This window comes from Lepisma saccharinum, chromosome 6, assembly GCF_977018435.1.
Source record: "Lepisma saccharinum chromosome 6, izLepSacc3.1, whole genome shotgun sequence".
Lineage (NCBI taxonomy): Eukaryota > Metazoa > Arthropoda > Insecta > Zygentoma > Lepismatidae > Lepisma > Lepisma saccharinum.
The window spans coordinates 72,069,677-72,086,196 of NC_139234.1; the positions used below are offsets into that span (position 1 = coordinate 72,069,677).

General features: G+C 39.4%; 1 protein-coding gene across 2 annotated transcripts in view; it reads right to left on the reverse strand.

Annotated features, from left to right (window-relative positions):
- LOC145988871 (putative ATP-dependent DNA helicase HFM1) overlaps window positions 1-16,520 on the reverse strand; it is a 357,472-nt gene that overhangs the window by 138,899 nt on the left and 202,053 nt on the right. For both annotated transcript variants that reach the window (XM_083124130.1, XM_083124131.1), the window contains one exon: window positions 14,887-15,026. In XM_083124130.1, the coding sequence (XP_082980256.1) occupies window positions 14,887-15,026 (140 nt within the window). The remainder of the gene's footprint in view (window positions 1-14,886; window positions 15,027-16,520) is intronic.

Consider the following 16,520-nt stretch of genomic DNA (forward strand, 5'->3'; position numbering starts at 1 on the left):
AAGATAACTTGCAACAACTATTTCACTCACCTCCTATCATATAATAAAATTACCACAGGTTTTTGATACTTGCTGCCAGAACATAGTGGTTTTAAGACTGGAATTCAGCCCGATTATTCTATTTGTGCAAGAGAAAAATGATGATGCCTGCATTTGGAATATATAATTCTTCTTACGGTATTTTGCGTGCCCCCAGTAACCTTGCTTTCGATTCACGGAAGCTATGACGTGTATTTCCTGTTTCGCGAACATACGAGAACCTTTCACAATGTCGCATCAGATAATATATTGCAAGAGCGAGTTGGTTGTGTATATAAATCTAGTCTTGGGGAATGGACATGAATATAATGTCAAAATTATTGCATAACTTAAAAAGAACATTTATTGCACTGCGCTTTCTAGCAAAGGTAAATGTGGAATGCCCCGCCCCCTCAGAGATTCGAATACTGTTAGTTAAACAGCAAGCATTGTCATATGGACTGACGATTATTATTTTTTAAAAAACAGACCTCGTAGTAAGTTATAACCTGAGCTGTCTTGCAAGTCTCTCGAGTTTGATATCTGGTGAAGGAATATGATGCCACTATAAACTGTACACAAGATATACCCAGTCCCTGGCATGAGATGGACGAGGACCTATACAGTTGTATAATGGTTGTTTTTTTTTATTAAAGCATAGCGCTTATTTACATGTCAGCGCAACATGCATGCAAAGAAGGGAGGGAGACCATAACGGATAATTTTTATTTCGATTTCAATATTTTTGCTAGTCACGCTATCTAGACGAACACTGGAAGATGGGCAAAAGCGAGGGAAGGAGAGAAATGTTATTTTTTGCCCCTCTGCCTGTGTGTGATATACTAGTTTTACATGCATACGGCTGTATCGTGAAGCGAGGCCGAAAATAATTTTGAAAGCAGTCTCGAGCATCTTCGCGTTCAGCCAACAAGAGAAATAAAATATTACACATGGGTGTGGGGCGCAACAGCCACAGTACGGTAATGTGCATGGATGTTAAAACTTTTGGGTTTTTCTGAATAGACATACATATCAGTTTTGCAGTCTCCAGATGGGACCGGAGCTTACTCTTCATTTGGACAAGGGGTTCAGATCAACTATAATTTTTGTTCACATCAAAATGAAACAAAGGATTTTACTCCACTGCTTACTTATTCAATATTTTTATTATTGTAAAGAATGGGGCGGTGTGTCTTATTGTATATAGTCTTCCAACAGCACACCTCGGGGGCGTAAATTCTGCTTCTTCATGTATGCAAAATGCACTTAACTTCTGTTGTGAAGCGAATGGAGAGTTTGTTTTGCTGCTGTGATTAAATACTAAACCAAAATCTTATTACAAAATCTTATTACATATTGCATAAACGTTTATGCAGAAAGGTTGAAACGTTTCAACGAACATTATTTATATACGTCGTTTTCTCACAACGTTGCAACGTTTAGAAAGTCGTTGATTTTGTTTCTGTATTTTCCGTCGTTGGGTTTCCTCGTCATGTCGATCGTCGCGAATCCGAAATCGTCACCGTTCCAGCAAGTAGAGCAGCAGCCTTCCGAAATTGATTGTAGTTCATGTCTCCGCCTACGTAGTCATCGTACGCGTGCTTGAGGTTGGTGTGATCTTGACGAAACAAACATATGAAATTAGCGTTGTCGCGTACTAACTGTTTTGGAATTTTGGAAAACGTTTGAGCTAGGTAAAAACAATCCATTTTTTTGTGACGACCTTGCGTGAAAAAATTGCGAATTTCATTTTGATTTTCCAGGATGGCGTCGTCGAACACAACAACTGAATTTTCACGACAATCGTCGAGTGGTTTTATTTCCGAGGCGAACGTTGCAATGTCCAGACCATCGTACAGTTTCATCAGTTGCCTTTTGAGATGCATTTACCTGGCTACCAGTACTGCGGACCGGGTACCAAACTCGAGAAAAAATTGGAGAGAGGGGACAAGGGTGTGAATCCGTTGGACGCCGCATGCAAAAATCACGACATCGCTTACAACACCACGCAGACGGATCTGGATGCACGTCACGAAGCAGACAGAAAATTAGAGCACGCAGCTTTCGAAAGGTTCGTGAGCAGAGACGCATCGCTGGGTGAACGGGTCGCCGCACTGGGTACCACCATCGCCGACATAGTTGTTGTTTTGTTACTAGAAAATTGTTATGATTACAGTACACCTGTATCAGTATAGAATAACATAGTGCCATTTTCTGTTTCTGTTTGCCAACAAAGCAAATCTACAGGCCACAGGTTCGAGAAACAAGACATTTTTTTAAAAATTCTCCTGCGCATAATATGGACCACCTATAGCGATGATATAATATAGATCGTATTAACAAATATACTTCAAAATTATGTAATAAGATTTTGGTTTAGTATTTAATCACAGCAGCAAAACAAACTCTCCATTCGCTTCACAACAGAAGTTAAGTGCATTTTGCATACATGAAGAAGCAGAAATTTACGCCCCCGAGGTGTGCTGTTGGAAGACTATATACAATAAGACACACCGCCCCATTCTTTACAATAATAAAAATATTGAATAAGTAAGCAGTGGAGTAAAATCCTTTGTTTCATTTTGATGTGAACAAAAATTATAGTTGATCTGAACCCCTTGTCCAAATGAAGAGTAAGCTCCGGTCCCATCTGGAGACTGCAAAACTGATATGTATGTCTATTCAGAAAAACCCAAAAGTTTTAACATCCATGCACATTACCGTACTGTGGCTGTTGCGCCCCACACCCATGTGTAATATTTTATTTCTCTTGTTGGCTGAACGCGAAGATGCTCGAGACTGCTTTCAAAATTATTTTCGGCCTCGCTTCACGATACAGCCGTATGCATGTAAAACTAGTATATCACACACAGGCAGAGGGGCAAAAAATAACATTTCTCTCCTTCCCTCGCTTTTGCCCATCTTCCAGTGTTCGTCTAGATAGCGTGACTAGCAAAAATATTGAAATCGAAATAAAAATTATCCGTTATGGTCTCCCTCCCTTCTTTGCATGCATGTTGCGCTGACATGTAAATAAGCGCTATGCTTTAATAAAAAAAAACAACCATTATACAACTGTATAGGTCCTCGTCCATCTCATGCCAGGGACTGGGTATATCTTGTGTACAGTTTATAGTGGCATCATATTCCTTCACCAGATATCAAACTCGAGAGACTTGCAAGACAGCTCAGGTTATAACTTACTACGAGGTCTGTTTTTTTAAAAAATAATAATCGTCAGTCCATATGACAATGCTTGCTGTTTAACTAACAGTATTCGAATCTCTGAGGGGGCGGGGCATTCCACATTTACCTTTGCTAGAAAGCGCAGTGCAATAAATGTTCTTTTTAAGTTATGCAATAATTTTGACATTATATTCATGTCCATTCCCCAAGACTAGATTTATATACACAACCAACTCGCTCTTGCAATATATTATCTGATGCGACATTGTGAAAGGTTCTCGTATGTTCGCGAAACAGGAAATACACGTCATAGCTTCCGTGAATCGAAAGCAAGGTTACTGGGGGCACGCAAAATACCGTAAGAAGAATTATATATTCCAAATGCAGGCATCATCATTTTTCTCTTGCACAAATAGAATAATCGGGCTGAATTTCCAGTCTAAAACCACTATGTTCTGGCAGCAAGTATCAAAAACCTGTGGTAATTTTATTATATGATAGGAGGTGAGTGAAATAGTTGTTGCAAGTTATCTTTTAAACCCAGTACGTGTGTAGGAAAAACTGCGTATAAGCTGTATCACACTCTCTCTGTCTGTGTGTCAGGTGGTCGTGTCGTTCGCTAGTTGTATGTCACAGCTTAACCCGTACTAGGTAATATTTTTACATAAGGTAAGTTGGCATACTCTGGTAGGGTATATGTTTCAAGCCTCTAGCTGTAGAGCCTATTTGCAAAAAAATAAGTTTGGTAACACTACTCGTCGAAAGCAGCTCAAACAGTGTTGCTAGCTGTAGGTTAATTTTCCCCGTTATACAATTGCAAAAAGTGAGTTGCTTATAGCCTATCTGGAAGGTTTGGTGTGTGTGTGTCCATGGCTTATGTCGTAGGTTAATAAAATTTGCAATAGATCTTGTGTGTGTTGGCAACCGTCAGCCCTTACATGTGATATAGCAGCCTTACTTATTGTAAGACATAGTGTGTATGTATGAGTGGGGGAGGTTAGTTTAGTTCACGATAGATCGACCTGTCACGCTATGACCAATTTCTGCTTTTGAGTCACCTGTAAGGCTATATGTGGGTGGGTGAGGGAGCTTAGTTTAATTCACGATAGATCACATTTTAAATTTGCTCACTCTCTCTGTGTCTGTGTGTCAGGTGGTCGTGTCGATCGCTAGTTGTATGTCACAGATTAACCTAGGTAATATTAACTGTACTTCAAAAAATAAAATTGTGTGTATCTCATGTCGAACTAGAAACAAAAAAATCAAACATTAAGCATGCATGCAGATTAATTAAGCTGTAAATTTAAAATTTGGCCTCCCCCAAATCGCATTTCATACATACATACATGTAGAGAACCCGTGGCCCACCTCCCAAGAGGTTTGGTTAGCATGCAATAGATCAGTATGCAATTTAATATCCTCGTCTAGTACGCTGCACTTCTTTGACATTAGATGCAGTGCAGGTGTATCCCGGTGTCAGGCTGGTGAAAAAAAATAACATTCAACCGAGTAGACAAATAGCAGTGTTCAAGTTCAGAAGATTCAACAAATGCCTGTCTGCTGCTTTAAACATTCATTTGATTAGTTAACCACTCACCACGTGGTCATACACCACACCACATATTACACCTCTCTAAGACGTGGTGCAGACACCAAATACACTACATAACACCCAAAATCAACAAAGTAGGTTGCACCGTGTAACCAACTAAACGCGTGAGTGCAGTCAAAAAATGCAGCAAACTAGACAAAGCTATTGAATCAAAATAATCACGTGGCATTCTTTTTGAATCTAACTTCACCCACTCTTTTTTTTTTTTAATCCTTAATCGCAACAATAATTAACCGACTTTTTAAGTTTACTCTATGCACAGATAGATTAATCAGAGGACTGGGCATACAGTTTAAAATAGAATCGGAATCCAGTAGGTATCGAACCCGGGACCCTTTAATTACAACGTGACAACTTATCAACAAGAGGAGATATTTTTTTTGGTGACGTGGAGTACTTTATCTTTCGAGGAGTCAACATTATTTTTTTACTCAGTCGTCATATAACATAAACACACGCAAACATTCACATGTGCTTTTATTATTTTGTGTTCGTTAAGTACAAGTATATTCTTACATAAATTATTGTTTAATTTAATAAATTGTAAACTCGGAGCCTGCTATACTAACACTCCTTCTGTCTATTGAAAGCGAATGTTGCGTGCATGCGGAAATAACACAGAAAAAAAAGCGGATGGAAGCAATTTAAAATCAGTGGAGCAAGGTTAGTATTACGAGAACGTAAAAACATGTGCTTTCATTCAACTTCGAAAAATAAGAATAAATATGTGCATACAAAACACATATGCTTTCTTTTCACAGTTGTAAAATCATATAAATTGTACATGAAGTAAGTTACGAAAAAGCTCTCTCTTTTATGTCTGTGTATATGTTGTACAATTAGGTACAAGTATTGTACAATTATGTACAAATTGTTGTACAATTATTTTCCCCAGTTGTCCAGTTGGAGTTGGGGGCATAACACTAGTACTATTTGTAATCACAGTGCTTACTCATGTATTTTGTTTAATATTTTATTTCAAATTCACTGTCAGAAACTAGTGTTGCCAGTTCCTGGATGTAGGTTTACCTACTCTGTTGGTTGTCACTGTCAAGCTTCCAGTATTCGTACAGCATAAAAAGCTATAACCCCCCCTCTCAAAATATATACATTGTATACGCCAATTCTTGCTGTGAAATTTATATGCTGTTTAACCTAATAGAATTCGAATCTCTGAGAAAACCAAGTACTAAGCTTTAGCATTCCATATTAGCAAAATTTTTATACGTACGTATTTATAACCTCAATTTACTAATCAAAAAATCCCCCCTAACCAACCAATTAGCACATTTATATGACCTTCTATAGAGGAAGAGGACATAACATTTTCGAGCCGGTATTATTAATATGACATTCTTAACAGGTTAATGCATCAATCTTTAAGCAAACACTTAGGAATGTTTGAAATTCAAACAATTCTTGTGACAAAAAAAAAAACAAATAATTAGGAAATTCTTTTTAACCAAACAATCAACACAAATCTCTCTTTTTTATAGAGAAAAAAAAAGCATAACATTCCTGAGACAGTAATAGTGAACACTGTCGTTTGAAATTAGAAGAAAATTAATCACACGAGCATCATCATCGTCGACATCGCTTATCCTGACGGGATGCACAACATGTTTATCCAACGTATAGGAATACACGTTGATGATTAAGCGTTTTCCTTCTGCATCTCGTGCTCATATTTCAAATTTTAATGTATCAGAAATAGTCACCAGGTATTCGATGCCAGACATTACACTTTCAAAACTCAAACTCGTATTGTTTGTAATATCCAACCCACTGTGGATTATTTTTGCAATAAACAAAATACAGTGCAGCCAATATACACCTCCGATTGTTACAATAAGACTTTACCGCCGGGCAAACTGCTCGAAATAGACGCCAAACAGAACACAGCTAAATTGATAATAAATAGCATGTTATTTGTTTGGTTTGCGTCACAATACGGAAATAATAAGAGGCACGCGTGTGCGCGTGTGGCACATCATTCCCCCAAGAAAAGTTTACAAAAATCACAATATATAAACATTTGGTCCCCCGGGGACTTGGAAAATTACGATAAGATGCATTCGCTCATTACTGTTGCCAGCCATAAATCTCTCTCTCTCTTCATCTTACAGCAAAATTGGCATCTCTATTTTTTTAGTTGTAAGTAAATTGCCAACACACTCTAGTTAATAATGCTACATATTATACGCACACACGCACACGCATACTATATTACCATCCACCCATATCTCCCTCTCTTTTACGGCAGTGCGTGTTTGTTGCCTAACCTAACCTAACCTAACCTATCTTCTTGTTTAGTATATGTAGGTTGGCAAAAATTGCTTTATGCACTGTAACGCAAGCCTCAAGCAAAGTTGCCAGCTTCTTGCTTTAGGTTAGGTTAGACAAAAAAACTGTAGGTGGGCTGTCGGTTGTTTAACTCTCCCCTCTCTCTCTCCTCTCTCCTTTTTTTGTAAAAAGCCATGGCAAAAGTACCAGTAGGCTGGCAACCTTGCTTTATGCACTGTAAGGCAAGCCTCAAGCAAGGTTGCCAGCTTCTTGCTTTAGGTTAGTTTAGGTTAGGTTAGGTTAGGTTAGGTTAGGTTAGGTTAGGTTGGAGTAGGTTAGGTTGGAGTAGGTTAGGTTAGAGTAGGTTAGGTTAGGTTAGGTTAGGTTAGGTTGGAGTAGGTTAGGTTAGGTTAGGTTAGGTTAGGTTAGGTTAGAGTAGGTTAGGTTAGGTTAGGTTAGAGTAGGTTAGGGTGGGTGTTGGCAGCTGTTGGTTGTTTAACTCTTCTCTCTCTCTCTCCTCTCTTTTTTTTGTAAAAAGCCATAGCAAAAATACCAGTGCTTTATGCACTGTAAGGCAAGTCTTAAGTAAAATTGCCAGCTTCTTGCTTTAGGTTAAGTTAGACCAAAAAAAAGCTGTAGATGGGTGTTGGTACTTGTCGGTTGTTTAACTCTTCCCTCTCTCTCTCCTCTCTTTTTTTTTGTAAAAAATTATAGCAAAAATACTAGTAGGTTGGCAACCTTGCTTTATGCACTGTAAGACAAGCCTCAAGCAAGATTGCCAGCTCCTTGCTTTATGCACTGTAAGCCAAGCCTCAAGCAAGATTGCCAGCTCCTTGCTTTATGCACTGTAAGCCAAGCCTCAAGCAAGATTGCCAGCTCCTTGCTTGAGGCTAGGTTAGACCCAAAAAAAAACCTTGGTGATTTTTTCGAGTAAAATATTGGCAATACTGCAAGAAAATAGAGCTTATGCCTTACGAGAGCAAACCATTAAGGCGAGCCTCAAGCAAGATTTCCAGCTTCTTGCTTTAGGCTAGGTTAGACCCAAAAAAAAACCTTGGTGATTTTTTCGAGTAAGCAGCTGGCAACACTGCCAGAAAATGAGGCTCATGCCTTACGAGACAAATCCATTAAGGCGAGCCTCACCGAGCCTCATTTTCGGTTTGTGAACCGGGGCACTACCTCTACTTACGCCATTGTCGACCTCCAACTGAGATTTTTCTATCTCGCACACATCGCTATTTATTTGTTAACGGAATTTCACCGTCGCATGTATGTATGTACAGTTGTTATACTTGCAACGACTCGTGCAATAATCTGGGTTGAAATAATGTTGACGTCGTTGCCTTGTAATCAAGGACCGTCGTACGGATCAAACTTTAAACTGTAGCCCAATTTCGATTAGCCTATCTGTGCATAAAGTGAACTTAAAACATATTTTGACAGTAACCTGGGTGCAATAATCCTTCAAATAAAAATAAAACAATAATTTTGAGGTGGATCTGCATATCCTACACCTCCTCCCTAGATACGCTCTTGTATTCAGATCGTATTTTGTTCCTCTTCCTTTCTCTCACCCTCTATCACTTTTTTCATATACTTTCTTTCTTATTTCTCTCCTTGCCGGCCCCCGTGGCGAAGTGGTTAGCACATCGCGCTACGACGCCAGGGGTCCCGGGTTTGAATACTGGCTTGGGCATGGATGTTTGTGAGTGTTCATTCATCAATTTCATCATATCATCTCTCATCCCCAACTTCGCAAATTAGCCAAAGTGGCACAAAAGGCGAAGTAAAATAAATCAAATAACAAAAAAAAAAAAAAATCTCTCTTTTGATGATCCGTAAGCATGACGTCATCCGAAATAAGGGGACATTATTTTTTCGATTTTCACCTTCCTTGAAAAATTTTCTTCAGGCACCCTTGATAATACTAGTACTTTGATAATAACAATAGTTTCGAAAGAATTTTGTTTTCATAGCTAGGAGAATGAGTTCGAGGAAGGAAACATTCACACCGAATTGACAAGCGACACGCCTCTCTCCAGACTGTAAGAAAGTATTCACTGCGCATTCGCGACCAACAGACGGTGACACAATGCATGTTGTTGAGGAAACTGCTCAGTTTGAGTGACCAGGGGCGCGGCTCAAGATAAAATTTTCACCCGGGCGAGGTTGATTTTTGACGCCCCCTCCCTACTTTCCATATTGCCATCCATCTTTCTACCTTGGTCTTCCTACTTTCCACCTTCCTCCAATAAAAACATGACCATGTTATATATTTACGGTTTTAATGACAAAAAAATAATAGCCTTATTTTTAAAATACTTCAAGTGTTATTGTTAAAGTGTTACATGTTTATTGAAAATATGTGATTATTTAATAACTGACAGTAATCTCTTCGCTTAAATTGCTATATGATTGTGCAATATATGTATCATGATATGCAACAGAAACTGTTGCATATCAACATAGTGGTTCGGATCCAACTTTAAACTGTAGGTCCAGTCTCGATTAGCCTTTCTGTGTAAACAGACAAACAAATAGCCACGCTTATGCAATCAGAAATAAAGTTTCGACGCTAATCAAGTCGCTGGGTGTCCCGGCCCTCAAGCCGCCCCTGCGAGTGACACATAAAAAGATATAAGCAACATATGCAGTTTGTCGTGTCACTCCGGTGGCGGACGTTGCAGAGGTTCGTTTCCGGGTGACAGGTGTCTCTTGTTGCTTGTGACTTGCCACTTCGGTCTGAAGGCTCCGTAGGACGCCGGTTGGGGAACTGAAGGGTGGCTCAGAACTCCGGATGATCGCCATTAGGTTTCAAATTACTCCATCGACATCAGCGTAACTAGCCCAGGTCGTGTATTCGGACCCCTCAAAGTTAGATTGGACATAAGATTTTATAATTTCACATAAGTAATTAATTTATTAATGATATTCAATCAACCTGCCGCAATTCCCTGAAAATAAACTCCCAGTTACGGTAATGTGTAAGGATATAATTTTCTCTGGATTTGGCCATCTCTTGAAGCACGTGACCCAGACAGCTACGTCATCACCCTTTTGTCTGTTCTAAAAAAATGCTGCAGCAATAGACAGCATTTTTAAAGAAGAACATTATTAACATGCAATTACTGCCCGTCTTTTGTTATACTCTGCGTCCAATTAAAGAAGCGAACCTTGAGAACAATATTCTTTCACCCAGCATGCCGTGCGAAACAGATGTAAGCCTCATCCGTTGTAAGACCATGTGTGTAATGAATATGGGATTTTTTCAAGTGATAATTACTTTAATTGCCCGGTATTACGCAGTTTCTTATGACGTGTATGACGTTGCGTTCCTCCTTTTTAGATTTAGCTTTCAGATTACAACAGCGACTAGTTACGTTGTACAGACAGGTGCATAAATATTCATACTATTTTATTATTATTAGGATGAGTTACGTACGTACGTTTGCAAGTATTGAGAAGATATGATATTCGGCAGAGTTCAGTATGGCGCTTATGGCGACAGTGTTGCCGCATGCTGGGCAGTAGAAGAAAGCTCCAGCGCGCATCGAGCGTCTGCTGTAGTGCACGCCACAACAAAAGTTAGTGGTCAACGGTTACTATCCAATACAAGAATGAAAATCCTTCCTCCATGATTTGGTGGGAAGCTGTTCATTCTTGTAGCTATTGGTCCAGAATAATGACGGTCGGTGGAGAAGATTTGAAAATAACTGTTTCCGAATATACTTTTCATACGTCTTGCTGTCTATTTTATTACATACGTCGGCAAGGTATTTTCTTTATTTTATGCACAGAAAGGTTAATCGGGACTGGACCTACAGTTTAAAATGTGATCCGGACCACTATATGCCTTCACCGTGTATCAAACCCGGGACCCCTTGATTACGAGCCGACGACGCTACCACTGCGTCATCGGGGAGGCCTCTTTCACATTTTTCGGCACACGGTCTCATTTGAAACAGAACAGTGTTCATTATACCGGCATATACCAAAGCAACTCTCCCCCCCCCCTCCCGTCGTCGTCGAATTTTAATCAAGGGATTAGGGTTCGATACCCGGTGGAGGCACATAGTAGTTCGTATCTCACATAAGACCGTAGTCCCAATTAGCCTATCTATGCATAACAGTGGATTTAAAATTCAATGAATCAATTACACAGAGGAACAATTTTTTTTTTTATGTTCTGTTGCATGAGATTTTTTAACTGTTTCTGAATACTTGTTCAATGCTGATTTCAAATCTGAAATTAGTTTTCTGTTACATGCTCTAGTTTTCATGCAGTTTGGAATTTATGAATTTTCGCCAAAATGGGACACGCATTGTAATATACAGTATGGGTAGCTGGAGAAGTAGGCTTACATCTGCCCTAGCAGTACACTAATGAGGCCAATTTACATTTATTGTTCAGTTTATCATACCTGTTTTACTTTGCTTCAGATCTGATCATGGCTTCGTCAAGTAGGCATCCATGCGTAAATAAACCTGATGCATTCTGTTATGTATGTGGCTGCTACACACTTCTTCGTCAAAGGCGCAATATAACTTCATTTGTTCGGCTTGCCTATAAAGCCTATTTTGAAGTTCCCCTGGGTGACCAAGACAAGAAATGGGCTCCACATATGGTGTGTCATAATTGTGAGGAAATGCTTCGTGACTGGACAAAAGGAAAACGACGCGGTCTGCCTTTTGGAGTTCCCATGGTGTGGCGAGAACCCAAAGACCACATAATTGACTGTTATTTTTGCCTGGTAAACACAAAGGATGTCGGTAAGAAAAACAGGCATAAGATCTCCTATTCCAATATTCCCTTAGCAATTCGACCTTCACCGCACTCTTCAGAACTCCCAGTTCCAGTTTTTAATGGTTTTGACTCATCTGAAGATGAAGGCAGTCAATATGATCAGCAAGAGCATGAGGGTAGTGGTAACGAGATACAAAATATGGTTGCAGACTCTGACGACTCTGATACCAAACAGCCATCATCTCCTCAGCTGTTTAACCAATCGGAATTAAATGATTTAGTGCGTGACTTAGGGCTTTCCAAGAAAGCGGCTGAGGTATTAGCCTCCAGACTGCAGAAAAAAACCCTCCTTGGCCGCTCTGTAAAAGTTTCTTATTTTCGAAAGCGGGACCAGATTTTTGTGCAATTTTTTTCAGAACACAAGCAGTTTGTTTATTGCAACCATATTCCAGGTCTTCTCAAACAATTAGGTATAACTTCGTATTGTCCAACAGAATGGCGTTTATTTGTGGAAGCTCAAAGCGCAGTCTCAAGTGTGTTCTCTTGCACAATGGCAATGTATATGGAGCGGTGCCAATTGGTCACTCAGTACATTTGCGAGAAGAACATAATGACATCAAAGTGATCATTAACTTACTCAGATATCATGAGCACAACTGGATCATTTGCGTGGACTTGAAAATGGTGAACTTTCTCCTGGGTCAACAGAGAGGCTTCACGAAGTTTCCATGCTATCTCTGCATGTGGGACAGTCGAGCTCGGGAGAAACACTGGGTACAGAAGGAGTGGCCCATCCGTCAAACTCTAGAAGCAGGCATGCCCAATATTGTGAATGATCCAATTGTCAGTAGAGAGAAAATTGTTTTCCCCCCACTCCACATCAAGCTCGGCTTGATGAAACAGTTCGTGAAGGCGTTAAATCCCGATGGTGATTGTTTTCAACACATAGTTTCTGCTTTTCCTACTTTGTCCTTTGAGAAGATCAAAGCTGGTGTGTTCGATGGACCTAACATTCGTGCCCTTGTACGTGATGAAGTATTTGTCAGGAAGATGAACAACTGGGAGAAGGCAGCATGGCTGTCTTTTGTGGCAGTTATTGAAAACTTTCTTGGTAACAAAAAGGCAGATAACTATGACTTTCTTGTTAGCAGAATGCTGTTGGCATTTCGTGATCTTGGGTGCAACATGAGCGTGAAGCTCCATTTCCTGAATAGTTACCTTGATCAATTCCCCGACAACCTAGGTGCTATTTGTGATGAACAGGGTGAGCTCTTCCATCGAGACCTCATGGCGATAAAACAGAGATATCAAGGGCGATGGGATAAACATATGTTGGCAGATTACTGCAGGAGCATCAAACGAGATTGCTCTGAGGACATCCACAAATGCCATAGCTACAAGCAAAAATTCCTGCCTGATTAGAACAAATTTGTTAATGTACAGTGAAAAGCATTAGTTCATAGTTATATTTGATTATAATAGGAAAATGTTCAAAATTCGACTATTAGCAATACTGATTGTACACCACAAAAGTGATTTTGTAAAACTGTAATGCATATTTTCGTACACTTACATGTTTTTGTGAATACATCTTTGCAAATACAATTGTACATGTATATGCTTAATGTTACGACAGCGTGGCCATAAATTCAACAGACATACCATGTCATTATGCGTGAGGCGTCAAAATTTCGCAAAAAATTAAAATGTTGAATTACAAAAAATCTCGATCTTACAGAGAAAAACCAACTTCAGATTTGAATTCAGCACACTCAAATTAGATAAGAACAAGTGCTGGTATCAATGCAACAAAAATTTTGTTCCCCAATGTTATTAGTAGAGGTGTGAAAAAGATGAAGCTCTGTTGTATTTGAGTGAACAAAGATTACAGAAAGAAAGAGACATAATTACATCGGAAATATTCAATCTAAAATGCTCTCGCTTTGTGTCCATGAGTTAACGTTTTTGCCTTCCAAGCAACAAGTCCCGGATTAAATTTGTATCTTATAAATCTATTCCCTATTTATGCTTGTGCCAAACTTTGATTTATTATTTTAACTATCTGGAAAAGAACTGCTCGATCATTTTATGTTATTTTAATATAATGCTATCAATACTTTTTATAATAATTAGTCCTCCTTTGGGAAGAGCAAGTGGGTCCTCCCGCTAGATCCGCCAATGCATACAATATGCCTGTTTTCGGAGAAGAATTACCCAAAATGAGAATGCGCACACACAAATAATAAACCACTTGACCCCATGGAAGCCTATTCACGAACTTTTGCCTGGCCATTCTCTCCCCCTTCCAAACACGTGTTTGCAGCGAGTGGCAACAGGGGGTCTCCCTTATCGCACAACACTTCTGCAATCTTCCATTCTGACGTCAGACTAGGATTGCCTACGTTGTTAGGTTAGGTCTGTTAGGTTTGGTTCTATTAGCATAAATACACTGCAAATTTATTATTTATGCTAAGAGAACTAAACCTAGCTAACCTAATCTAACAAATTGGGCATTAGCCTAAAAATAAAAGCATTCTCTGCTCAGAACACAAGGTTGCAGAAGTGTTGTGCATAAGGGAGACCCGGCAACAGGCGGAAGGCTGTTATTTTTAACTCCCCAAATCGCGGTTAACACAAGAAAGGAAAGTGCCTTTTTTGAATGGTCTGAATTTTAAAAGAAGATTGTAGACCATCAAAACCTTACATTTCCTCTGCTTCTTACATATTAATTATTTTCTCTTCGAATGTTAAGGACTTTTGTTTCTGACAGAAACACTCTTGATTGGGGGGTGGTGATACTGGTACCCGTGGGAGAAAATTCGAGAAGAGGAGGAAAAGCCAGAACTAGAATAATATCCTTTTTTGTCAGTCTCAGATGTCCGATAAAGCAGCACTAGACAGTCGTTTACAACTCGAGACGAAACCGTGATTCTGCCAAGTCTAGTTTCGATACCATCCCTACTAAATGAAAAAAAAAAAATAATCACAAAAATCTAGCCCTACTACAACTAACTATTGTGACGGATATTACAGGAATACTCACTTCCGTGAACATTTTCATAGTCTCGAAGGCAACATAGTAGCGAGCCATCAGTCTACCGATCTCAGTGGGCCAGATGTCCATCTCGTCCATCCGAATGAGGCCAGACCGGGCTAGAGCGTTTAGGTCTCGAAGACAGAGCTCTGCAACAAAAGAATGGACAAACCAGTCAGAATCATGAATAATTTCAAAAACTGCAAAGAGAGTTGAAATTAAGATCTATGAAGGAGGAGTCAATGGAACCTTCTTAGACGTGCATAAAAAAGGGAAATTATTTCTCGACACCCTCTTCATACCGTTAGCCCATGTTAAAAATGGTTTGCTCTAACAGGTCTTGAATTTAAGATATCTATACAAGGTTATTTTTGGCAATCTATCGTTCTAACAATAACCCATGCCTACCCATGTGACGTCTGATGAGACAATAATGAAGGACGAAAATTACTCCAACCTACTTCTCCAGTGCACTTTCTACCATCCGTTTCTATTAACTCTTCTCTTTCCACTTATATTACACGAGTTCAACTAAATTTTAATTACAATTGCATAATCTTTGGGCAATTTGTTGGGGAGGTGCATTTGGAGGAACTGAAAACTAGGCAGGACTGGAATATAGTTGAAAGAGAGAAGTGGTGGCATAAGCTGGAGATGTACGTGACACTCGTTACCTGATACTCTAACCCTGGATTCGGTTCTTGATCCTGTAATTCTGAATTCGTTAACCGATATTCCATTATAGCACTCATTACCCTATTAATTAACACTGAATTCGTCACCCGATTCTCTAAGCTTGAATTCATTATCCGATTTTCCAATATTGGATTCTCCACCCTGATTCTCTTATCCTGGATTGGTTATCCTATTTTCCTATATTGGATTCTTTACCCCATTTTCTAACTCTGGATTGGTTAACCGATTTTCCAATATTGGATGATTGATCGATTATTGATTGGCGTTTTAACTCCACTTCGTGCACACTAAGGCTAATCGGGACTGGGCCTACAGTTTAAATTTTGATCCGAACCACTATGTGCCTCCACCGGGTATCGAACCAGGACCCACTGATTACAAGGCGGCGACGCCACCACTGCGGCATCGGGGAGGCAAATATTGTATTTTATTTACCCTCATTCTCAAACCCTGGATTGGTTATCCGATTCTCCAATGTATGATTCTTTACCACATTCTCTAACTCTGGATTGGTTATCCGGTTTTCCAATATTGGATTCTTTACCCTGTTTCTCTAACCCTGGACCCGGGTTCGAATCCCGGCCTAGGCATGGAAGTTTGTATGAGTGTCCAATTCCATTCATCAATTTCATCATATCATCACTCATCCCCATCTCGCATTTAGCCAAAAGTGGCACTAAAGAGAAGTAAAATAAAGCAAATTAATCAATCAATATAACCCTGGATTTGTTATGCTATTTCACAATGTTGGAATATTTTCCCACATTCTTTAACCCTGGATTGGTTATCCTATTTTCCGATATTGGATTCTTTCCCCCCATTCTCTAACCCTGGATTGGTTATTCGATTTTCCAATATTGGATTGATCGATTGTGTTGGTGTTTTACGTAAGTCCACTTTGTGTACAGTAACGCTAATAGGGATCGGACCTACAGTTTAAAGTGAGA